The following is a 24,837-nucleotide window of genomic DNA, read 5'->3' as shown; positions in this document are numbered from 1 at the left end:
TCCTCAGCAGAGGCAGAGCGAAGTTTCAGCGCCTTGAGACGGCTGAAGACATGGCTGAGAACCATGATGACGCAGACCCGGCTGAACAACGTTGCCATTTGCCATGTTCATCAGGAAAAGTTGGATGCTTTGGACAGGAAACAGATCTGTCAGAGCTTAGTTGAGCTTAATAATGAACGCCTCCAGGTTTTTGGGTCATTTATTTAGTTAATACTTTTCCATCTCAGTCCTATGCTGCCTTTCCTTTGGCTGTAGCACTTTTACACCTACATAGACATCCCATGTTCATTTCTCTTCTGTGTTCCAGTCAATGTAAATAATTTTCAGTGTAAATAATCAGACTTGCTTTTTATAGTAAAAATCAAGATTTTAAGTTTCATGCTTTGTGCAAGTCCCTGGAATTAAAAGTCCTCAGCAAATTTTTTTGTTAAAGTCTGTACATCACAAAAGTACATCAGTAGTTGTCCTAATTAAAATAACATTAAAAAAACATGCTTTGGGTTTGTGGTATTTTTCCATTGGAAGCTATCCTTTTTGCTACAGTACTACTGGAAGAGCATAATTGTAATTGGTAGGTGTGTTTAAGGTCAGTAAGCAACTAACCAAAACAAAGTGTGTGTGTGTATGTGTGTGTGTGTGTGTGTGTGGGGGGGGGGGGGGCGGGGCAGACATTACATGATTACACTATTCCTTTAGATGTGAATTCAAATGGTCAATGTAGTCCTCGAAACTATGTTCTAAATGTCCACATTTTCATATATAAATATAGAATTGTAGGCAATGCACTTAACAAATAATAATAAAAAATTGGACCCCCCCAATGTCTAAACCATGGTTACGCCCTTGCCTGTATGCAAATAGGTGTGCCTTTACATAGGTTATATTTACATGTAGTCATTTAGCATGAAGGCACTTTTATCCAAAGCGATGTACGACTAATGCTGAGACGACTCTGGGTTCTAGCAGTCCTTATACAGCAGAACTTCTGGTGGGAGATGGCACAGAGCCTGGGAGATGCCACCCTGGTTTCCCGGTTCATAACAAAGATATTCGAATGAAGAAGTGGATGAGATGGATGGCCCGGACAATTACGTGCTGACAGATATCCGCCTCCACCACCTTGATCGGTCAAAATAAATATGAAGCAACACAATGTCTTGAAATAGAACCTGTGGCATTACCCACACACCCCCTCTAGTTGCGACTAGTTTCAACACAGTTTCATAATAATAATCTGAAATGTGGGATCCATTTATATGCAAATGTATGTATGGATATAAGTGCATGTGTGCTTATGTGTGTTTGTGTGTGCATGTCTGTATATATCTGTGTATAATAATGTGTCTGGTGTGTGTCTGGTGTGTGTGTGTGTGTGTGTGTGTGTTTCTGGTGTGTGTATGTTTCTGGTGTGTGTGTGTGTGTGTGTGTGTGTGTGTGTGTGTGTGTGTGTGTCACGCCTCCCTCACCTTGACGACCGCATACTCACTCATCAGGCATGAGGCAGTGGCCTCTTTTGGAAACACCCGGCATCCTCGCCTAACCTGCCCGGTGGCTCTGGCCCCGCCCCCTCCTGCTCTCAGGTGAGTAGGACATCATGCCCTCACCTGGGACCCAATCACTCCTTCTCTCTCTCCCTGGAGGACTCTCTCTCTATGTCCTACTCCTGTGACCAAAGCCATTTTAATAACTTTAACGTAGAAGTTCTGTAGCTACTATTCCTTTCCCGCCAACCCGCGGATCCGAGTTTGACGACCCCTTTTGCTGCGTACCCTCAGTACCCCCCCCCCCCCCCCCCCCAGGAGACATGAGCGGCAAGCTATGGACGGAGGAGCAGTTCAACTGCCCCGTGTGCCTGGACCTGCCCAACGACCCGGCCACCATCCCCTGCGGCCACAGCTACTGCATGGGCTGCATCAAGGACTACTGGAGCAAGGCCGACGCCACGGGCACCTACAGCTGCCCGCAATGCCGGCAGGCCTTCAGCCCCAAGCCCCACCTCTCCCGCAACACCATGCTGGCCGAGGCCGTGGAGCAGCTGCGCAAGGGCGCCGCGCTCGGGCCGGAGCAGCGGGCGTCCATCCGCAGCACCCGCACCGCCGGCACCGGCAAGGCCAAGGGAGGCCGGCAGCGGCTGCCGTCGTCGGCCGTGCCGTGCGACATGTGCACCGGGCAGAAGCAGCGCGCGGCGGTGAAGAGCTGCCTGGCGTGCATGAGCTCGTACTGCGAGAGCCACCTCAAGCATCACCAGAGCCAGAAGTCGATGCGGCAGCACGAGCTGATCGGACCCACGGGCCAGCTGGCCCAGAAGATCTGCACAGAGCACAAGTACCTGCAGGAGTTCTACTGCCGGCCCTGCGTGCGCTTCGTGTGCTGGCTGTGCACTAGCAACCAGCACAAGGGCCACGAGTGTGTGTCGACCAAGGCTGAGCGCGTGGAGAAGCAGGTAGGCATGCACTGGGAGTGGAGGGTTATGTTGTGGGGGAGCAGGGGTTTGAAGGGATAGAACGCAAGGCAGGGCAGCTTTATTTATGGAGCGCTATTCATACACGAGGCGGACTCAAAGTGCTTCGCATTGAAACATAGTCATTCAATAAAACAAAATAATAAAATAGATAAGTAAAAGAAAACAAAGGCAATGATTAAAAGAAGGTGCAATGTGTTTAAGATTTAGCAGAATGCTAAAGCAAACTTATAATAAAGAAGACGTGTGTCCTGCAATTTTTGGGGGGTTTGGCAAGGTCGGAAGATTTTGTTTATAAGATGTATGACTGTTTTTTTCTACTTGTGACTTTAATGTCTGTCGTTGCTGTGATCTGGTTATTGTAATTGATGGTAAGTGGTTTTAATCTTGGTCTTTGGTTTTCAATGATTGAATACTCTCTACCTCACTGATATTTATTTTTGATATTCTTGTGCTTCTGGTAAAAGTAGGCTACAGCACTACTGTTGCTGGTCAGTAGAGTATTTCCTGTTCCTACCCTTCCTTGTTTTGTTTAAAGAATAAGGAACAGACGGTGCAATGTCAAAAGGGCCGAACCTGTTTATTGAGAATGTGATTATGAACCTTTATAAACTCTGCCTGTGTGTGTTCAATGATAACTCTGAAGGAAAGGCTGCAAACTGTGTTTTATTCTAGCATTATTGATCACAAAAAGTTGTTGTTCATGTGTAATTGACACACAACCACACACACACACACGCCTTCTCAAGCACGCACACACAAACAATCACACAATTCTGTTCACGTAGCGACCTTCAGAAAGTCGTTGGCATCAGCACTGTAAAGCATCTGCCGTTGATACTCCCCTCTGATGGGTTTCACTGGGTCATCAGTCACCCATAGGTGCTAGGTGCTGCTCCCATTGTGTCTCCCTGACATGCGGGCAGCGCCCGGTGTCACAGAACACTCCAGACTGCATTCCACTGGTTTTCAACCGTCACTTCCTCCAGCCTCGCCTTCTACTTTTATCTGTGTATGTGTATTTTGAACTATGAATGGTAACATTGATGAGGATGTTGTGGATAGTAACAATATTAGCATCAAGATACAATTTATTCTCTAGGCATACTGTCCGGAATTGTATTCCTTATTGATCTTATCATTTCCTTGTTTTCTGTTTTAGTTTACATTGTGGGGAATATTGTCTCCTTGTTTTTATATGTTTTTTCACATGGAATCATGACAACTGTTGACATTGAACTTTGTACCTTTCCAGAAAGTTCTGACGGGGCTGCAGGCTGAGAACCATCAGAGGCTTCAGGAGAGAGAGAGGGAGTTGAAAGAGATCACCAGAATGATGGAGATCATGAAGGTATAGCCTGCTGCATAGCAGATGGTTTATTATGTCATAGCACAGCATACTGTTGATTATGGTGTTGCATCACATATGGTTTGTTATGGTATAGCTTAGAATAGTTACGTTTACAATGGTATTGCATAGCATATGGTTTGTTAAAGTATAGCACAATCGAGTTCATTATTAAAAAGCATAGCATCAGATAGCTTATTATTGTATATGAGGCATTAAGCTCATAATAATTAAGTGCAGTGTATTACAATAAAAGTATGAAAAAAATAACAATGCGTGAATACAATTCAATTGTATTTCTATAGCCCTTAATCACAGGTACAGTCTCAGAGGGCTTAACAGGCCGTATATTTATGAAGCCCCCCTGACCCTAGCCCCCCAGAGGGCAAGAATTAACTCCCTTATTTAGCAAGGAAGAAATCTTGATATGGAACGCAGAGTGGGGGATCCCTCCTTCCAGGGATAATCAGGAATTCAATGGGTGCCATAAATTACATGAATAAATAAATACATACATACACACATACAGGCAAAATAATTGTGTTTCTAAAATGAATGGCACTTACTTACACAAAGGGCACCACACAATCGCAAACACTTTTATAAACCCCCACCTCCCCTGTAGCACTCGGCGGAGCGCGTGCGTACCGACGCGGAGCTGGTGCTCTCGGAGCTGCGCTGCTCGGTGGAGCGGCTGCAGACGCTGGTGGAGGCCATGCTGGAGCGGGCAGAGCTGGACAAGATGGCGGAGGCCCGCGAGGTGGCCGACAGCCTGGCGGCTGAGGTCAAGGAGCGCAAGAGGCGTGAGGAGGAGATGAAGGATCTGGTGCGCTGCGAGGACCACATCCACTACCTCCAGGTAACGGGTAGGGTGATATGTGGGGACCTCACACACTTCCTCCAGGTAGAGGGAATGTGCTTTACGGGGACGACATTCACTACCACCAGGTAAAGTGTAGGTGATTTGTGGGGACCTCACACACTTCCTCCAGGTAGAGGGAATGTGCTTTACGGGGACGACATCCACTACCTCCAGGTAAAGGGAATGTGCTTTATGAGGACCACATCCACTACCTCCAGGTAAAGGGTTAGGGTGCTTTATGGGGACCCTGTCCACTACCTCCAGGTAAAGGGAATGTGCTTTATGGGGACCACATCCAATACCTCAGAGTAAGGGAATGTGCTTCATGGGGACGACATCCACTACCTCCAGGTAAGGGAATGTGCTTTATGGGGTCCTCATCCACTACCTCCAGGTAAAGGGAGTGTGCTCTATGGGTTAGGGTAATCCGAGGGACCTCATGCACCATCTCCAGGTAAAGGGAATGTGGTCTGTGGGTAAGGGTGAATAGAGGGACCTCATGCATTACCTCCTCCAGGTAAAGGGTGATTTGTGGGGACCTCATCCACTACCTCCAGGTAAAGGCAATGTGCTCTGTGGGTTAGGGTTACGTGATTTGTGGGGACCTAATACACTACCTCCAGGTAAAGGAAATGTGCTTCATGGGGAACTCATCCACTACCTCAAGGGAAAGGGTTAGGGTGATTAGCGGGGGCATCATTAAATCACCTTCAGTGCTGTTTAGTTTGATAGGAGAACGGGCAGGGTTACATCTCTCGCTCTCCGTGCTCTACAGTACCATCTGCCATGATGTGTGTAACGTTGTTTCACGTTTCCCCCAGACGTGTGAGGAGCTGGCCAGCCCTCTGGAACTAGAGGAGCTGCCGGGCGTGCTGGTGAACCTAGAGGCCTCCTTCGACCCGGCGCGAGAGGCCATCCTGGACCTCAGGGAGCACGTGGAGGACCTGTGCAACGCCGAGCTGGGGAAGATAACCAAGAAAGGTGGGTAACACTCACACACACAGACACGCACACACACACCAAGCATGCAGGTACACACACCACGCAGGCAGGCACCCCACACAGGCACGCATACACACACACACACAGACACATACACACACACACACACACACACACAACCACACACACATACACACACACACACCATTATATTGAACGAATCCATCTCAAGTGACACATTATTAGCTAGTTCGTTGATCTGTGGTTTTAATTGTAGCCTAACTTGTATCGTATATATTCTTCCTTTCAGTGAACGAAACAAGCCTGTTCACGCTAGAGGGAAGCAACTGTGAGTTCCTGAGGATTATTTGACTTTAAGCAGGATAACACATGTTCATGTTGGTTGCATTGCTGTTTTGGTGTGGGACAAAGTTGTTGATTGATGCCAACCCATTGTCCCTTTCTCCCCTAGCTAACCGCGGTGCAAAAGGAGGCTTTCTCAGATGTGAGTATTTGGTTTCACATGCATTAAAGAATCCAAGCAAAAAAACACACACACACACACACACACATATTTTAAATTGCCGCACACAAAACATAACACAGGTTATCGTTGTGTTTGATCAGTTTAAATCAGTACTCTGTGGAGTCAGCTGGCACTTTTCTTACTCATTCATGGATAAACTAAACCCCTTAATTAACTATAGTATTTATAAAGTAACATTTTCTAACCACTATGTGTGCTGGAAACATCTTGACCACTTTCTGTGGTCAAAGCTGTGGTTCTGTGTGAGACTTCATTTCCTTGGCCTGGGGCAACAGCCAAAGTGCCATCCCCCCAGACCCAGGAAATGGAGTCTCACATTCATCCATCATCTTCCCTCGTCTCCTTCCCAGTGTTTTCAGGTCTGGGCGCCCGCACTGCAACCAGTCGTCCAACAGGTTTGGTCACTATTCGTTTCTATACTCACACCACTACTGCTGCACTATCGTTGCTCTGCATGAGCTTCGCTGCGTATTGTTCATCTTGTACTAAACGATCGACCCATTCTTCCACATGTTTCCCACCGCTCGTCCCTCAGCGACCTCCCCGAGCGTGTCAGTTGGGGTTCGGACGCCAGAAAGGAGAGGAATTGGTGGGCGGATATTTTGAACTCCCAAAATGAAACTTGAGTTAGCTGCCGAGCTGAAAGTTGTGTCTCAATATCATGAGTTTTAGAATTAATAGTTGTGTTTACTTTGCATGCATTAACATATCTGCTTTTTGTGTATCCTAGGATTAGATGTGAGGGGTAGGGACACACCACGAGGTAACACATCTGTCTGTCTGTCTGTCTGTCTGTGTCTCAGAGGAGAAGCTCTGAAAATTAAACCATGCAAACTTACTCATATATCTACATATATCTTCACTCAAACATTAATCTATTCAAAAATGAAAATAGTCCCTCACTCAATCAGTCTCTCATTAACAAATTCACTCTTTCACTCCCTGTGTGTTTCCCTTTGTCTCCAGGAAGCTCCCCCAGACCCCAAGACGGACCGAGAAGAGAGAACCGGGGATTAGAAGCAGGTAAAACAGACGCACACACAAGCCAATGAATTCCCATCTGGAATCACAAGCCCGCCTCGACGTCACCCCATTGGTCGAAACACCTCTAAATCGGCTGTGATCAGAAACCCAAAACCAGAATCAATCAATCGAAAATGGTCTTTAGACGTTTTTTAGCGGTATCTTCGTACCCTGCATGACTCTGTTCCAGAAGTTCCTTGAGCCACATTCATTTACCAGACAAGTCAGGATGTCTTGCTCAAGGGCACCACAGGTTAGGCAGCTGACAACAGGGGATCAAACCCAGTACCTTGTGGCCAGGGACTCTAACACCCAAGCCACTACACAGACCTCATCCTGTGCTGAACTAACAAACCCTGTTCCCCCCCCACGACAGCGAGGGAGAGCAACAGCAGGCCCAGCCCTCGGCCTAGTCCCACTCTGAGCCGCCGCGAGTCCGAGTCACCGTGGAACGGCCCCCGCCAGAACCAACCATCACCCCCGGCCCAGGTGGACCCCCCACGTCCGGCCGTCGCCGTCGCTGTCACCCCGGCAACCATCCCGGCAACCATCCCGGCACCCACCCGAGCAGCCACCCCGGCCCAGGCCATCACTGGATGTACGGTGTCAAGTCTTTCACTGGTGGACGTCACGCTTTATTGACGTTGGTTCGACGTTAAGCGGGAGGATTCTCCAATGTTAGTTCGGGGATCGATTTTGGCTGATGATTCAGTGCTTTCTAAGTGGTAGCTCGGTTGTTTTTCTTGCACTGATACCTCAATGTTAGTTCAGTGATTGATTTTTTTTGATGCTATGATTGTTCACATCAATTCAGTGATTTCTGATGGCAGTTCAGGGATTTCTGTATGCTTATTCAATGCTTTCGAAGGAGTTCATAGATTTCTTCTAAGACTTCGATGATGGTTAAGATAGTTTAATGACTATTTATGCAAGTTCACCAATCGTGATTTCAATGGTATATGTTTATTATAATGTTTTGGCTTGTAAGTTCAGTGATTTCTTGATGTGAGCACGGTGGATTACATTTTCGTTAACTGATTTCTGATATTAGTCTGAAAAGGTAATTCTGTGGTTTTCAAATTGGTCTCCTGTGCCTCTAGTCGTGGTCAGAAGGTAACCTGTGCTCTAGTCGAGCCCAAGGTGGAATATATAAAAGTAAGTACTATCCGGTCCTTTTTTTTCATTCTTTGTCTCCTTTCCTTTGGTCTAGCCTTCAGCCGGATGTCCTCCATTAGCAGCCTTTTCCGCTCCCATCGCCGTGGCAACGCCCAGGCCACACCTATGCAGGACGCGACCTCTCCGGCCAGCGGTCGCAGCGGCCCATCGATCAGAGGAGGAAACCCATGTGAGACCTGGTCTTTCAACTACCTCAGTATATGAAGACAATCCATTTGAAACTGTGTTCACATCTGATGTCAGCCACGTCTGGCAGGAAGAACATACAAATGACATGTCTTCAGTAGCCAGCAGCCAATTGGCTGTCCGTTTTATTTTTAGAATTGACAGCCGTGGCCGGCAAATTTAATTAAAATGATCCAAGACATATCTCTGAGGCATCTCAACAACACAGGCAAATCAGAACTTATTAAGTTTCAGTTTTGTCTTACGTTAGACTGGCTATAAGATGTTATAGGTTTTATTCAGATAGTTTGAGCATGACGCAACATGACATCATGATGTAACAAATCCCTTTTTATTTTTATTTGGCAGACTATTCCATGTAGTCTGTTTTAAATGGCATTGTATGACAGAATGAATATTTGTAACTGTGCTTAACTGTTTGTGCCGGGCTCTTCTTCACAGGGGGAATAGGCACTCTGTCTGAAACGCCAACAGAAGGTGACGCAACTGATTTTATTCTTCAAGTATTCTATGGCGTTCTGAACACACCCAAAGGTCTGGGTGATTGTTAATGTGTTCGCTGTTATCAGTATACAAGTGGTTAAAAGGTTAGTTAATGTTAATGAACCACCCAAAAGGTAATTTTAGAAATGTAGCATGTACAGAAAAACATATAGTGAATATTTCTTATTTCATGACATACATATGAAGACATATTGCACAGTTGTTCAAGTTTTCCTTTCTCTTTTCCCTTTCTCAGTTAACCCCGGCCTGTTCTTGGATTCACCCTCCCCAGACTTCATGCCGAATGACGCCCAAGTGTTCCCAGCATGTAAGCCTAAATTCTTCTTCATTCTTGTGTTCTTATTTATAATTTCACCCAAAATAGAATGACTCAATTGGACACCCCATCCTAGGCAGTTAAAGGAAATGGGTTGTAATTCTCGTTCCGGACCACACGGGGGCGCATCTGCTGTGTTTCCCCTCCAGGAAGCACCGTTTGAGATGTCAATGTGTTCATGTGGGTTAAGACCATGGATGTCTTATAATAAGGTTTGGACAATGGGCTACTGTTTCTCCCAACGACAAATAGGTTAGATGAGATGGACACCCTAGTGTGTGTGTGTGTGTGCGTGTGCATGTGTGTGTGATCTTGAAATGTACACAGTTGATCGATGTATTTATTTTCCCCACATCCTCATAGTATCCATTGCGTCTTGAAAACATACGGATCACCTGGGGTGGGGGGTGGGATGTTGTCCCCATGGTAACGGACATCTTGTTGCTCGTCTCCACGACAGTGAGGGAGATCAACCTGGACAGCATCCAGGCACCTGAACCCAGAGGCAGGGAGGAGTTCCTCCAGTGTAAGCACCCACCCACACACACACACACACACACACCCACACCCACACACACACAAACACACACACACCCCAAACCCTTAAACATATTGTAGATGCATTTTTTACATTTTGATAGTAGGCGGGGGGGTCCCTGTATAAAACCCAGTAACTTTAAATAGCACAGAGAGGGACAACATCCCAGACGGTTCTCTGCTCCTCCCCCTAGACGCCGTCCAGCTGACCCTCGACCCCGGCACGGCGCACCGGCGGCTGGCGCTCTCCGACGGCGACACCAAGGCCACCCTGCAGGTGGCCGCCACGTCCGGCGCCGCCGACACGCCGCAGCGCTTCGACGGCTGGACCCAGGCGCTGAGCCGCAGCCCGCTGGGCGGCGGCGGCCGCAGCTACTGGGAGGTGGAGTGGCGGGGGCGGGGCTCCTCGGTGGGCGTGGCCTACGGCTCGCTGGCCCGCAAGGGCGGCGACGGCCAAGCCGGCCTGGGCTACAACGCCCGGTCCTGGAGCCTGGAGCTGTCCGACACGCGCTGCGTGGCCATGCACGACAACGAGAGGCGGGACATCGCCGTGGGCTACTCACCACGCGTGGGCGTGTTCCTGGACCCGGCGGCGGGCACGCTGGGCTTCTACAGTGTGGCCGATGGCATGAGCCACCTGCACACCTTCCGCGCCAACTTCACCCGGCCGCTGTACGCCGCGTTCGGGGTGGGGGTGGGAGTGGGCGTGGGGATGGACTTCGCCCTGGGACAGTTCAGCAGCAGCACGGATAGTGTCAAGCTCTGTCCCATGTGAGGACGGGAGAGGGGGGGGGGGGGTCTGCGCATCCGTGGGGAGATGCACGCCGGGAGGCTCTGGACACGGGGGGCTAGCGGAAAAGAAGTTTGACGTTGGGTGTGAGGGATGAGTTAAGGCTCAGTTATGGTTCCACGTCGACTCGACGCAATGACCACGCAGACGCTTCGACGCAGTCGTGAACCGGTTTCGGTCCTGCGTCGGGTATCAGTGAGGGGACCAATCACAGCCCTTGCTGCTGCGTCGCCTTTTTTTGGACAATTTTTGGGAGGCGCACGTCAGGCCCATGCGTCAGACCCAAGGAGGGTCCGCAAGGACGTAATGGGTCCGTAAACACACTTGCGTTGCGTCGACGTGGAACCATAACTGAGCCTTTAAGCCCTGCCTCTTGGGCGAAAATTGTTTATTTTCTGATCATCGTGCAACGAATTTAAAGCAGGTACCTTTTTGTTGCAGGTACCTAAACATATCTTTAAAACCTCTACTTTTGATGTCATTAGTCAGCTCTTCTCCGATTCTCACTTTCCTTTCTGAAAAAAAGTAATTGTGTTTAACGTCACATTCATATCTTCACATGCGAGGAGCAACAACATCAGAACAAACCAACGAGTCACTGCCATTCATTTCCATGGATTTATTTATAAAAAGAGGCAACCGAACGATAGGACGTAGGCAGGGTGACGTCACCAGGCGGTTCATACCGCCACAACAAACAAACAAAAACAAACAGAAGACAGAGGTCCGTGTGTGGATTCGACCACGAAGATTCTGCGAGGAAAAAACAAAGCTGTGGGATGAACCAATCAGAACGGAACCCGAAGTTTCCCTGTTTACCGTTGCCCGATTAACGCCCTGAAATTCCGAAGCAAAAACGGCATCTCTAGTGTTACTTGAAGCGTTAGCTAGTTATTATGCACACACACACACACACACACGTTAGCGTACTGGATTTCTACGTCGGTCAATGTCGACACTAATTCCAAAAGTTTTTGGTTTGCAAACCTTGTGCTGTTGATATACAGTTTTTAAAACAAAACAAATAAAAGTTTGTGATAATACAATACTGCAAAATCTTTTGATGACTGCGTAAATGCCTGCTAAATTAGCCTTGTTAAATCACACATTTATATATCCTGTACAGTGTTATTCTATATTGCCTACAGGGTCATCAATAAATGAAAAATAAAATGTACATTTGTGAGAAAGAAATACGTGCAATATTCCATCGGTACAGGTTTGGTTGGGCAGAAAGACAGTTGGACTGCAAGGAAAGCTATCTTAAGTCAGGACTCACAATGGACAAGTTGGGTGTTAAAAAATAGCCCAGACACACAATTCCCAAACTGCCACCGTCTCAAACAGGTCACAATTCAATTATTTTGAGCATTAATGTAACTGAACAGATCGAGAATTGTAAAACTATAAATTCAGCATTTGGGACGGCGTTGTTGTGGTTGATGGAGATATTGCGCTTAAAAATCGGAAATCGATATGAACCAGGCCTTAATAAAAAGAAAGTCCATGATTTTGTCCCTGTACTGAACCCGGGATGACGCTGAGTGCCCACAGCAACTAACCACTGAAGAATAAATACAACAATCAATAATAAGGTAAACCACAACTAAATAGCATGTGCCAGAGTGCCCCCTCCCCCTATCCTTGGCCGCGACTACGACCCCAATTCTCATTGGTGAGCGTTTTTTAACCAAACCCGTGCAGCTCGTTTGAAAAACAAAATTCTAAACTCTTAACGAAAGTAATAAGTGCATTCCGATAATCGTACAACCATGGCTTAAAATAAAATTGAACCCGTGGCGAAATTGTCTTTTGCTTCTCTTTAAGAAGCATTAGACATAAAACAAAAAAAAGAACAGCCGCAAAAAGGTATAAAATAATTTGACTTCTCTTTCTTCTGAAAACAAGCCCGGCGGCCATTTCACCCCCAGTGGATCAGTGCAGCAGTGCATGCTGGTAAAATATGCAAATGAGCGGAACAAAAAGACAAGACACTGGGGACGCGTACGGGCACTAGCGTTGCCACGGTCAACTAGTTAAAAAACCCGGTCGAATAAGTAAACAGCTATTTATTCAAGGTTCTAACGGTAATACTGACCCCGGTCTGTGGCACAAGGTTATGGCTGATCAGACGACACATTCCCACCTAGCTCCTTGCGACGGCGGATATAAACGACAGCTGACGAAAGAACCTACAGGGAGGTCCGTTACAGTGTCGTAAAAACATAGTTTGTCAGAATTTCATTTTTTCTTTTATGTCCCATCCTTAAAAGACAATGTTTCTATTTGAAATAAAAGGTTTGATATAAAAAATGCCGGTGACATGGGGATATGTAGTCCTCGTTTGAGCGCGCAGGCAACAAAGAAGCAGCATTAGCCCTGACCCCGACCCTAGTTTCTTGAGCTTTGCAACCCAGGGAAGAGACCCCATGCAAGACCGTGGATGACCCTTCCCTCTTCACTTCAACCTATCCACCTCCTCTCCGGCTGGGTTCAAATATAACCGAAAACCCCACAACACTTACTGAGACCAAACTTCTTCATTTTCCCCAAAACCCCTCACCTCCTTCATCACTTTCGGAACCCTTCCTTCACTTCCTCAAACCTTCACCCTCTTGCACGCCAACATCCAGAGTCTTGCAGAAGCAACGGGTCAAAATGGTATGCATTTTACAGGAATTATTTTCCATTTTGTTTTTCCTCAGAACCCAAACCTGACCCTAACCTCAGATCCCCCCCCCCCACACACACCCCATTCCCCTAACCCCAATACAGGCGAATTAAGGCATCAGCAGGCATCACCGCGCGTACAAAGTCGCAGCTCAACCTTGCGCCGTCCATTGTGCTTTTAAAAGAATCATCTCAATAATCATTATCTGAGAAAAGACGAGGGAACCGAATCGTTTCCGCGGACACCGTTTCAGCTCCGGTTGAAAAATCCAAGCGGGGGGATGGAGGAGGAGGTACAACGGCTGGGAGGGGGGAGGGTTGCCATGGGGATGGGGAGGGGCAAATCAGCAAGGAGGAGGTGCATGGCAGCCAGGAGCTGTACCCCGCCCCACCCCCACCAGCCCACACACACCCCCTCGCTCAGTGCTTCCCGGCCCCGGAGGACGAGGGCTGGGTGAAGGAGGCCAGCCTCCCCCTCCTCTGCTGGCCCTTGGGGTCTCCCCACGGCGGGGGGGGCAGAGCCAGCGAGGTGGGGTGGGCCGCGGGCCGGGGCCGGGCCGGCGGCGCCCCCATCATGACGGGGAGGCTCTGGTTGCGTCTCAGGCCGTCCAGCAGGCTGCCCCCGCCCGCCGCCACGAAGGTGGGGGGGGCGTCAGCGGGGCCCTGGAGCACGCGGCCGAACCCGAGGCGACACAGCCGCTCCACCAGCCCCACGCTGACGGGGTCGGGCGGGGCCTTGGGGGGCTGCGCGTGGGGCAAGGGGCTGGGCAGGTCGGGGTGGGGGTGCGCCCGGCCCAGGTTCAGCCCGTACACGTCCTGCAGGAAGAGCTCGGCGGGCCGCGACGCCAGGAAGTTGTCGAGGGCGAGCGCGGGCCGCTGGTCGGCGCAGGGGGAGCTGGGGGGCGTGGCCGAGCGCGGGCGGGGGAGGGAGGGGGCGGGCCGCGGCGAGGCCGAGATGCCGCGCTCCAGGACCAGCTTGGCGAGGCCGGCGGCGGCGGCCGGGCGGCGGCGGGGGAAGAAGGAGGGGTCGCCCCCCAGGCCCAGGCGGCAGGGCGTCACCGGGGTGCTGGGGCCCGCCCGCAGGGAGCTGGGCGTGTTGGGGGTCGCCACCGACCACATGGGCTGGGAGCTGGGGGGGGGCACAGAGAGGGAGGGAGGGAGGGAGGGAGAGTGAGTGAGTGAGTGAGTGAGAGAGTGAGAGAGAGAGAGAGAGAGAGAGAGAGACAGAGAGAGTTAGTGAGTGAGTGTGAGAGAGTGAGTGAGTGAGTGAGTGAGTGAGTGAGTGAGTGAGTGAGAGAGTGAGAGAGAGAGAGAGAGAGAGAGAGAGACAGAGAGAGTTAGTGAGTGAGTGTGAGAGAGTGAGTGAGTGAGTGAGTGAGTGAGTGAGTGAGTGAGAGAGTGAGAGAGAGAGAGAGAGAGAGAGAGAGACAGAGAGAGTTAGTGAGTGAGTGTGAGAGAGTGAGTGAGTGAGTGAGTGAGTGAGTGAGTGAGTGAGTGAGTGAGTGAGTGAGTGAGTGAGAGAGAGTGAGAGAGAGAGTTAGTGAGTGAGTGTGAGAGAGAGAGAGAGAGAGAGAGTTAGTGAGTGAGTGTGAGAGAGAGAGAGAGAGAGAGAGAGAGAGAGTTAGTGAGAGAGAGAGAGAGAGAGAGAGAGAGAGAGAGAGAGAGAGAGAGTTAGTGAGAGAGAGAGAGAGAGAGAGAGAGAGTTAGTGAGAGAGAGAGAGAGAGAGAGTTAGTGAGAGAGAGAGAGAGAGAGAGAGAGAGAGAGAGAGAGAGAGAGAGAGAGAGAGAGAGAGAGAGAGAGAGAGAGAGAGAGAGAGAGAAAGAGAGAGAGAGAGAGTGAGTGAGTGAGTGAGTGAGAGAGAGAGAGAGAGTGAGAGAGTGAGTGAGAGAGAGAGAGCGAGAGAGTGTGATTCATAAACTCAACAACCGAGGTGAATGTGGGGGCTCAAAACACATTTTGTCCGAATTTCATGTTGGTTTTTTCAGATCTTATGCCCTCATCCTGAAAGACAATGCTTCTCTTTTCAACAAAAGGTTTGATTAAAATAAATCACCAGGGACATTGGGATATGTAGTCCTTGTTTGAACCACACTAGCATCAAAGAAGCAGCGTTTGCCCTAACCCTAGAGTGCTAAGCTCTAAGGTCTCTCAAGCTCTGTTCCCCGAACCAATCAGGGAAGAGATGCCCCAGCACCCTTCAATACATGTTCCATCAACATAAATACACGCTGAGTTACAAGGTTCACACACGAGTCAAGGGTAGCTCACAAACTAAATAAATAACACAGAGGAAAAAACGAAGACATCGAGGAAGACTGAGATTAATTTCCAAGCGCGATTCCTTCGCATACGCTGCAATGCAGAAAAAGGACCCGAGAGAAATACGGCGGGGTGGAAGAGATAAAAGGGGCGCAGGCAGGGCTACCTGGAGGTGACCTGGGTGATGTCGTCGGGGTGCAGGATGCGGCAGGTGGTGACGGTGTAGGTGGAGAAGGTGGTGCTCTGGCACTTGCCCGGGTGTTGCACTGCAGATGGTCGGAGCCGCGATGACGCCATTGGACCGAGCACAACAACAACAGCGTTAGACCGTTGTCGTACTTTAGGAGACAAAGACTCCTTAAAGTTTGGGAGTCACACTGGAAGTCCCAAGCGGCTGTGTTGAGGGCGGATGATGAACTTTATTGTAGATATACTGCTTTTGTTTTACCGTTTGGTTTTGCCTACCTTTGCACAATTCTGAATTATTTTGCAATACTTAGAATTCATTTATACTTAAAATAAGGTAATATTACTTATTTTATTTGACCAAATTGTATTGTTTTCAACAAAAAGAATCCTCTATTTATCCTGCACTTGTGTTGCAATTTTTGAATCGACTATAAAGCTGACTTTGAACTTTGATGAGAGCCAGAGTCCCAGGGCTCTGGCTCTCATCAGTCCCAGGCGCTGAGCAGCTTCCACGCGAGGAAGCGGAAACGCAAGAATGACAATAATCCCCTGGAAGGGATCGGTCAAACTTGATGTCACTTATCCAAGTCAGGTCACAAAATGAAAACCAAAGCAACACATCGTTAGCCTCATAGCATCATTTCCTTCGTCACGTTTTGGCCACATTGTGAAATCGAACCTAACTCTACTTCCCTAACGCTGCTGATTCACTGTGCCTCACTGGCTGTATCCTAAGCCAATCAGAGCGCTTTCTACATTCCATAGTCACTGTCAGTCATCAATTTGACTCAGGCACTTTTTTCATGCTATGAGGCCAACGACATGCGATTCATCCCCGTAACGGCTAACTCTGTCGCCCCTGGAAACAGGTAACCACGGCGTCCATTACCTGACGACAAGATGGCCGGCGCGGCCGCGGAGGCAACCGCCGCGCCCTCCGATCGGACGGGACTGGGCGCCGTGCCGCTCGGCGGGGCGGTTCCCGCGGCGACGGGCTGTACCGCACAGGGGGAGACGGGGGCGGAGCCGGGGGCGGAGCCGGGGGCGGAGCCGGCGGGGGCGGAGCCGGCGGGGGCGAGGTCAGCCCGCAGCGCGGAGGCGTAGGAGACGGCGCCCACGGCCGCCAGGGGCCTGAACAGCGGCGGGCGCAGGTCCGTCGCCGAGGGCAACGGAGACCCCGGCAGCCTGGGCGGCTCCCTCCGGTCCTCGGGCGTGGACGAGACGCGCACCTTGAACACGATGCCCCCTTCCTCCTCCTCCTCCTCCTCGTCTTCGTCGTTCCTGATGGGCTTGCCCCGCTCCGTGGAGCCCTTCTCGGCGCCCCCGGCGTGGGCGCGGCCCCGCTCCTCTTCGTCCTCCTCCGGGTCGTCCAGCCGGTAGGAGGAGGCGTCGGCGGGGTCCCGGTCGTGGGACAGCGGGCGGAAGCCCTTGGTCACCACCCCGGGCCGGGGGTCCAGCAGCGTGGCCAGGTGGGGCTGGGCCAGCTGCTGCCAGTGGTGCAGCGTCAGGGAGCCTGGGGGGGGCCAGGGTTAGGGAGTCAAAGGGGCGGAGGAACCAAAACCTACCACTGAAACAAACTAGCCTGCAACCAAAAGCCCTTTGGTAATAATTATATGTTCTATCATATATTAATGGACAAGTAAAACGGCACACATTTCCAGTTGACCAGCACCAGCTCTCCCACACACACACGCACACGCACGCGCACGCACGCACACACACACACACACACACACACACACACACTAGGGGTGCTCGATTATGGGAAAAATCAAAATCACGATTATTTTGGTCAACATTGACATCACGATTATTCAAACGATTAGTTTTGAGTTTGAAGACATGTACTTATTCAGCATGTCTCTCAGATTTTTTCTTTTTGTAACTTGAGAACTTTGAAATTTCGACTTTAAAAAATACACAAAATGCTCAAAAAGAAAATGTTCCAATCTAAAACGATATACAGATCTGTATCCAGCTGTTCTGCCCTTTCTATAAATCATATTTTCGATTGATTATGTTAATTAATAATTTGATTGATCGCACACACAATCAAATTACACACACACACACACACACACACACACACACACACACACCTTACCCAAACTACGCTCCGAAACATCTACACTGTATCATAAAATAACTCAAAGCGTGACACACACACACACACACACACTCCTTACGCGCACACGCTTCCAATCCTAACTCATCCCCCGAGAGGACGGGCAGACCCCTGGACCTCCGTCTCCGTCAGCGTCCCAGTGAGACCCCCTCCCCCCCTCCCCCCCGTCGCCACTCACCCTCCATCGGCTTGACGATCTGCAGCCTCTCGGGCAGGAAGGTCTTGAACACGCCCGACGCCGACGACAGCTCCGACAGGTTGGAGCACGACGAGCGGCCGCTGCCCGCCGGCGAGCGGGCGCCGACGCCGGCCCCGCCCTCGCCCTCCTCGAGCCCCGCCCCCACCAGGGCCTCCGTCTTCCGCTGGCGCTCCGCCTGGAAGAACTTGCGCTCGCACAGGAAGTTGTGGCGCCGCAGCGAGAGCCGGTGGATGGCGTCGCTGAGGTGGTCGCCGCCCGGCGAGCCCGGCTGGCCCGGGCGCAGCGGCGGCAGCTGGTGCTCATCCCTGGAACACAGCGGCGGCGGGAGAACGTCACGCTCGCTCGGAACCCGGGTCGCTTGTAGCGTTAATTAAAGGGGGTCGCTTGTAGCGTTAATTAAAGGGGGTCGCTTGTAGCGTTAATTAAAGGGGGTCGCTTGTAGCGTTGATTAAAGGGGGTCGCTTGTAGCGTTGATTAAAGGGGGTCGCTTGTAGCGTTGATTAAAGGGGGTCGCTTGTAGCGTTAATTAAAGGGGGTCGCTTGTAGCGTTAATTAAAGGGGGTCGCTTGTAGCGTTAATTAAAGGGGGTCGCTTGTAGCGTTAATTAAAGGGGGTCGCTTGTAGCGTTAATTAAAGGGAGTCGCTTGTAGCGTTAATTAAAGGGGGTCGCTTGTAGCGTTAATTAAAGGGGGTCGCTTGTAGCGTTAATTAAAGGGGGTCGCTTGTAGCGTTAATTAAAGGGGGTCGCTTGTAGCGTTAATTAAAGGGGGTCGCTTGTAGCGTTAATTAAAGGGGGTCGCTTGTAGCGTTAATTAAAGGGGGTCGCTTGTAACGTTAATTAAAGGGGGTCGCTTGTAACGTTAATTAAAGGGGGTCGCTTGTAACGTTAATTAAAGGGGGTCGCTTGTAACGTTAATTAAAGGGGGTCGCTTGTAGCGTTTAAGGGGGTCGCTTGTAGCGTTAATTAAAGGGGGTCGCTTGTAGCGTTAATTAAAGGGGGTCGCTTGTAGCGTTAATTAAAGGGGGTCGCTTGTAGCGTTGATTAAAGGGGGTCGCTTGTAGCGTTAATTAAAGGGGGTCGCTTGTAGCGTTAATTAAAGGGGGTCGCTTGTAGCGTTAATTAAAGGGGGTCGCTTGTAGCGTTAATTAAAGGGGGTCGCTTGTAGCGTTAATTAAAGGGGGTCGCTTGTAGCGTTAATTAAAGGGGGTCGCTTGTAGCGTTAATTAAAGGGGGTCGCTTGTAGCGTTAATTAAAGGGGGTCGCTTGTAGCGTTAATTAAAGGGGGTCGCTTGTAGCGTTAATTAAAGGGGGTCGCTTGTAGCGTTAATTAAAGGGGGTCGCTTGTAGCGTTAATTAAAGGGGGTCGCTTGTAGCGTTAATTAAAGGGGGTCGCTTGTAGCGTTAATTAAAGGGGGTCGCTTGTAGCGTTAATTAAAGGGGGTCGCTTGTAGCGTTAATTAAAGGGGGTCGCTTGTAGCGTTTAAGGGGGTCGCTTGTAGCGTTAATTAAAGGGGGTCGCTTGTAGCGTTTAAGGGGGTCGCTTGTAGCGTTAATTAAAGGGGGTCGCTTGTAGCGTTAATTAAAGGGGATCGCTTGTAACGTTAATTAAAGGGGGTCGCTTGTAGCGTTAATTAAAGGGGGTCGCTTGTAGCGTTAATTAAAGGGGGTCACTTGTAGCGCTAATTAAAGGGGGTCACTTGTAGCGCTAATTAAAGGGGGTCGCTTGTAGCGTTAATTAAAGGGGGTCGCTTGTAGCGCTAATTAAAGGGGGTCGCTTGTAGCGTTAATTAAAGGGGGTCGCTTGTAGCGTTAATTAAAGGGGGTCACTTGTAGCGTTAATTAAAGGGGGTCGCTTGTAGCGTTAATTAAAGGGGGTCGCTTGTAACGTTAATTAAAGGGGGTCGCTTGTAACGTTAATTAAAGGGGGTCGCTTGTAGCGTTAATTAAAGGGGGTCGCTTGTAGCGTTAATTAAAGGGGGTCGCTTGTAGCGTTAATTAAAGGGGGTCACTTGTAGCGCTAATTAAAGGGGGTCGCTTGTAGCGTTAATTAATGGGGGTCGCTTGTAGCGCTAATTAAAGGGGGTCGCTTGTAGCGTTAATTAAAGGGGGTCGCTTGTAGCGTTAATTAAAGGGGGTCGCTTGTAACGTTAATTAAAGGGGGTCGCTTGTAGCGTTAATTAAAGGGGGTCGCTTGTAGCGTTAATTAAAGGGGGTCGCTTGTAGCGTTAATTAAAGGGGGTCATTAAAGGGGGTCGCTTGTAGCGTTAATTAAAGGGGGTCGTTGTAGCGTTAATTAAAGAGGGTCGCTTGTAGCGTTAATTAAAGGGGGTCGCTTGTAGCGTTAATTAAAGGGGGTCGCTTGTAGCGTTAATTAAAGGGGGTCGCTTGTAGCGTTAATTAAAGGGGGTCGCTTGTAGCGTTAATTAAAGGGGGTCGCTTGTAGCGTTAATTAAAGGGGGTCGCTTGTAGCGTTAATTAAAGGGGGTCGCTTGTAGCGTTAATTAAAGGGGGTCGCTTGTAGCGTTAATTAAAGGGGGTCGCTTGTAGCGTTAATTAAAGGGGGTCGCTTGTAGCGCTAATTAAAGGGGGTCGCTTGTAGCGTTAATTAAAGGGGGTCGCTTGTAGCGTTAATTAAAGGGGGTCGCTTGTAGCGTTAATTAAAGGGGGTCGCTTGTAGCGTTAATTAAAGGGGGTCGCTTGTAGCGTTAATTAAAGGGGGTCGCTTGTAGCGTTAATTAAAGGGGGTCGCTTGTAGCGTTAATTAAAGGGGGTCGCTTGTAGCGTTAATTAAAGGGGGTCGCTTGTAGCGTTAATTAAAGGGGGTCGCTTGTAGCGTTAATTAAAGGGGGTCGCTTGTAGCGTTAATTAAAGGGGGACGCTTGTAGCGTTAATTAAAGGGGGTCGCTTGTAGCGTTAATTAAAGGGGGTCGCTTGTAGCGTTAATTAAAGGGGGTCGCTTGTAGCGTTAATTAAAGGGGGTCGCTTGTAGCGTTAATTAAAGGGGGTCGCTTGTAGCGTTAATTAAAGGGGGTCGCTTGTAGCGTTAATTAAAGGGGGTCGCTTGTAACATTAATTAAAAGGGGCCGCTTGTAATATTAATTAAAGGGGGTAGCTTGTAACATTAATTAAAGGGGGTCGCTTGTAACATTCATTAAAGGGGGTCGCTTGTAACATTCATTAAAGGGGGTCGCTTGTAACATTCATTAAAGGGGGGTCGCTTGTAGCATTAATTAAAGGGGGTCGCTTGTAACATTAATTAAAGGAGGTCGCTTGTAGTTTTAATTAAAGGGGGTCGCTTGTAACATTAATTAAAGGGGGTCGCTTGTAACATTCATTAAAGGGGGTCGCTTGTAGCATTAATTAAAGAGGGTCGCTTGTAACATTAATTAAAGGGGTTCGCTTGTAGCGTTAGTTAAAGGGGGTCGCTTGTAGCATTAATTAAAGAGGGTCGCTTGTAACATTAATTAAAGGGGGTCGCTTGTAGCATTAATTAAAGAGGGTCGCTTGTAACATTAATTAAAGGGGGTCTCTCCTAACACTCATGATGGGGGAGGGGGTCAGTCATAACTCTAGTGACGGGGTCGCTTATAGCACTAATGTTGGGGGTCACATGGAACAATGATGGGTCAGAGCCCTGTACCTACCAAGGCACCAGGTAAAAACACTATCCGCTTACATTCACGTTATATTTGCATCTCTTTTTAGAATAAAATAACTATGTTTCCCATTGTGGATTTTTTGCTGGACTTGATTTTTTTCCTTGCTGGACTTGATGCTCTGGCACAAACATTCCCAGTCTGGGATGCATCTTTACAAACCGGTCATGAGAACGCAGCCTCGCATCCAGAGGGAGGGAAGCGAACAATATAGCGGTGATCGATTAGATTCCCGAAAAAATCGAACCTTTACTTTCACTGGTAGCTCAGAGCTTATTCATGTCTGAATTGGTTCACCAATGTCGTAATCCATTTCAGAATTAAAGGTCAAGTAAACCACAAATCACTTTCATCAGTTGAAAACATTCGGGGTCTCACAAAGTGATTCTGAAGGTTTTGGTTCAGTTTTTAACGAATAAAATTGTTAATAGAGGGAAAAGTCTCCGTAAAATACAAGACGTCTGCCACCTCCGGCGAAAACGTTTTTCCAGAATGGTTGTTAACTATTGGCTGCTCACCTTAGCTCAAGCGAGTGTGACATGGGTTTGGACAAAGTCAAACTTTGAAGTGTTTATTTTTTCTAAAACCTTTACCACTGTCAAGACTGCTCTGCTCGTGTACATGGCAACTTGGAGGTTGACTTTAAAAAGGTGAAACTTTATAACACCAGGTGTGAGTGTGATTAGCGTGTCCACCTGGACTCACACCTGGTGGTATAATATCACCTTTAAACTTGAATTTTTTTTTAAAAACGGTTAGGGGGTAAATTGACGCGTTACTCGTCCAGCTAGTAGCCTATAAGATGGCCAATGTTTTTCCTTGCCCTCCCTGAAGTGGATGGGTGGTGGGAGGGTATTGGTACGTACCCCTGGGCCGACTGGAAGGGCTGAGCGGTCATCACCAGGGGGCTGAGCCCCGACCCGGGGATGGAGGAGTGCCGCGCCGTTAGCGTGTTGACGGAGCGCACCGTCTGGAACACCCGCCTCTGGGAGGTCCTGGAGCCCGGGGTCAGGGGGTCAAGAGGTCAAAGGTCAGCCGCCCGCGATTTGGTGCATTGAAGGAACTGATAAAGTAAACTGACGAGGTGTTTTTTTCTTATTAGATCTGCCAGACAGATAGCCTACCTTTGAAGGTTCGCTCCGCCTTGAATAAATGTATATTTACTGTACTCTTAGTGTGAAATGTTATTTTACCACGAAAGGCTGAGTTATGCTTCCATGTCGACGCCACGCAAGGACCACGCAGATGCATCGACGCAGTCGTGAACCTGTCTCGGTTCTGCCACGGATTTTACTAAGTGGACCAATCACAGCCAGCCACAGTTAACATTTTTGGGAGGCGCACGTCAGGCCCTTGCGGTGGACGCATGGGGGGTCCGCAAGGACACAGAACCCCCTTGCGTTGCGTCAACGTGGAACCATAACTAAGAAGCCTTTACACACTAGGGCTGAAGTTTCTAGTAACATGAAAGGCTTATCCAAAAACGTCCGCCCTGAATTGTATTTCGGTACCCTGCTGCGAAACCTGTTGAACAAGGTACGGTGAGCTAGGCTGCTAACAACGTAGCGCGGCTCACCTCTGGTCCTGGAAGACCGTCTCCTCGTCCACACTCAGCTCCTTCCTCATGGTGCCCTCGATCTCCGCCGCCAGGGAGTCCTGGCACACACACACACACACGGTCAGAGGTCAGAGGGTTCAGTCACCATGGGGTACAGGCTGTAGGACAGGTTAGAGGTTAGGGGTCAGAGGTCAGAGGGTTCAGTCACCATGGGGTACAGGCCGTAGGACAGGTTAGAGGTCAGAGGTCAGAGGGTTCACTCACCATGGGGTACAGGCCGTAGGACAGGTTAGAGGTCAGGGTCAGAGGTCAGAGGGTTCACTCACCATGGGGTACAGGCCGTAGGACAGGTTAGAGGTTATAGGTCAGAGGTCAGAGGGTTCACTCACCATGGGGTACAGGCCGTAGGACAGGTTAGAGTCAGGGGTCAGAGGTCAGAGGGTTCACTCACCATGGGGTACAGGCCGTAGGACAGGTTAGAGGTTATAGGTCAGAGGTCAGAGGGTTCACTCACCATGGGGTACAGGCCGTAGGAGAGGTGTCTGCGGAGGCCGCCCGTGGTGTTGCTCTTGCTGCGCAGGTCCTTGATCTCCTCCTGGGGACTCGTGGAGCATCCCCAGGCACTCGGCGTTGCGCTCCGTCAGCTCGTTCAGCTGCAGGGCACGGACACACACACACACACACACACACCACAGACACACACACACACACAGTATTTATATTCAACGGATAATCAATCGAAAACATTTGCATGACATCAGAGCCATAAATCGCATCAATTCTAAATCCGGTAACCTTTGAACGTTCTGTAATTTTACAAAAAACAAACAGCAGGACACAACACTTATCAAACACTCCTGTATCAGTGGACAACGGCTGGACATTGAAGGTAAGAAGATAATCCAGCACTTTTGAACCACCAGCCACGACGCCTGAATCATTGCTACAGTAGCAGCGAGACTGATGCGCGGGGTGCAGCACGAACAGAGGGCCGATGCCGTTGACAGCGCTGCGGAGTGCGTGCTGCGGTGCGGATACCTCTGCGGTCAGCTGCCTCTGCGCCTCCTTGGAAGCCTGCAGGTGGATCCTCAGCTCCTCCTTCTCCAGGGCCAGCCTGCCGGGTGCGCAGGACACATGAGCGGGGTGTTAGGGAATTAAAGGGTTGTACCACTGTACCCCCCAGGTTTGAGTGTGGATTCGCACGGTACACATTCTGGCCCGCCTTCTGACTCTGTGACATCACGAGTGGGAGAGTCCACCCAGATGTATGCTGAATATAGATCAGCACACCAGTCTACCCAGTGGAATATAGCAACTGGAAGGCTGAACTATCCATCATACATCTTTGTGATGTATATCAATAGCTCTCTCTCTCTCCTACAGTCTCAAGCTCTCTCTCACTCTCTCCTAGTCTCTAGCTCTCTCTCTTGTCTGTCTCTCTCCTACAGTCTCTCTCTTTCTCACTCGCTCCTAGTCTCTAGCTCTCT

The 24,837-nt window shown here is 49.5% G+C and overlaps 2 protein-coding genes across 2 annotated transcripts in view; one reads left to right on the top strand and one right to left on the bottom strand.

Annotated features, from left to right (window-relative positions):
* Window positions 1-1,627: 1,627 nt before the first annotated feature.
* On the top strand, window positions 1,628-11,748 carry trim25l (tripartite motif containing 25, like). The gene is made up of 16 exons (XM_079734797.1): window positions 1,628-2,443; window positions 3,717-3,812; window positions 4,435-4,668; window positions 5,493-5,652; window positions 5,924-5,962; window positions 6,086-6,118; window positions 6,511-6,555; window positions 6,696-6,749; window positions 6,891-6,923; window positions 7,127-7,183; window positions 7,560-7,781; window positions 8,394-8,528; window positions 8,987-9,022; window positions 9,285-9,356; window positions 9,826-9,891; window positions 10,097-11,748. The coding sequence occupies exons 1-16, from the start codon at window positions 1,805-1,807 to the stop codon at window positions 10,675-10,677; spliced, it is 2,502 nt and encodes an 833-aa protein (XP_079590923.1). The 5' UTR covers window positions 1,628-1,804; the 3' UTR covers window positions 10,678-11,748.
* A 1,724-nt stretch (window positions 11,749-13,472) lies between these two features.
* trak2 (trafficking protein, kinesin binding 2) overlaps window positions 13,473-24,837 on the bottom strand; it is a 25,351-nt gene continuing 13,986 nt past the window's right edge. The window contains 9 exon segments of the mRNA XM_079734541.1: window positions 13,473-14,491; window positions 15,789-15,888; window positions 16,701-17,324; window positions 18,115-18,440; window positions 22,659-22,787; window positions 23,369-23,448; window positions 23,865-23,948; window positions 23,950-24,003; window positions 24,389-24,464. Of these exon segments, the coding sequence (XP_079590667.1) occupies window positions 13,783-14,491; window positions 15,789-15,888; window positions 16,701-17,324; window positions 18,115-18,440; window positions 22,659-22,787; window positions 23,369-23,448; window positions 23,865-23,948; window positions 23,950-24,003; window positions 24,389-24,464 (2,182 nt within the window). The 3' untranslated portion in view covers window positions 13,473-13,782.

The sequence above is a fragment of the Pollachius pollachius genome (assembly GCF_949987615.1).
Source record: "Pollachius pollachius genome assembly, chromosome: 4".
In the NCBI taxonomy this organism is placed as follows: domain Eukaryota; kingdom Metazoa; phylum Chordata; class Actinopteri; order Gadiformes; family Gadidae; genus Pollachius; species Pollachius pollachius.
The sequence above is the reverse complement of the archived record's forward strand: the minus strand, read 5'-3'. Positions and strand labels throughout refer to the sequence as shown.

Coding starts and splice junctions, on each gene's coding strand:
- trim25l (XM_079734797.1), top strand. CDS start 1,805: ATGAGCGGCAAGCTATGGACGGAGGAGCAGTTCAACTGCCCCGTGTGC. Junction 5,963..6,085: donor CACGCTAGAGGGAAGCAACT/GTGAGTTCCTGA, acceptor TTTCTCCCCTAG/CTAACCGCGGTGCAAAAGGA. Junction 7,184..7,559: donor GAACCGGGGATTAGAAGCAG/GTAAAACAGACG, acceptor CCCCCACGACAG/CGAGGGAGAGCAACAGCAGG.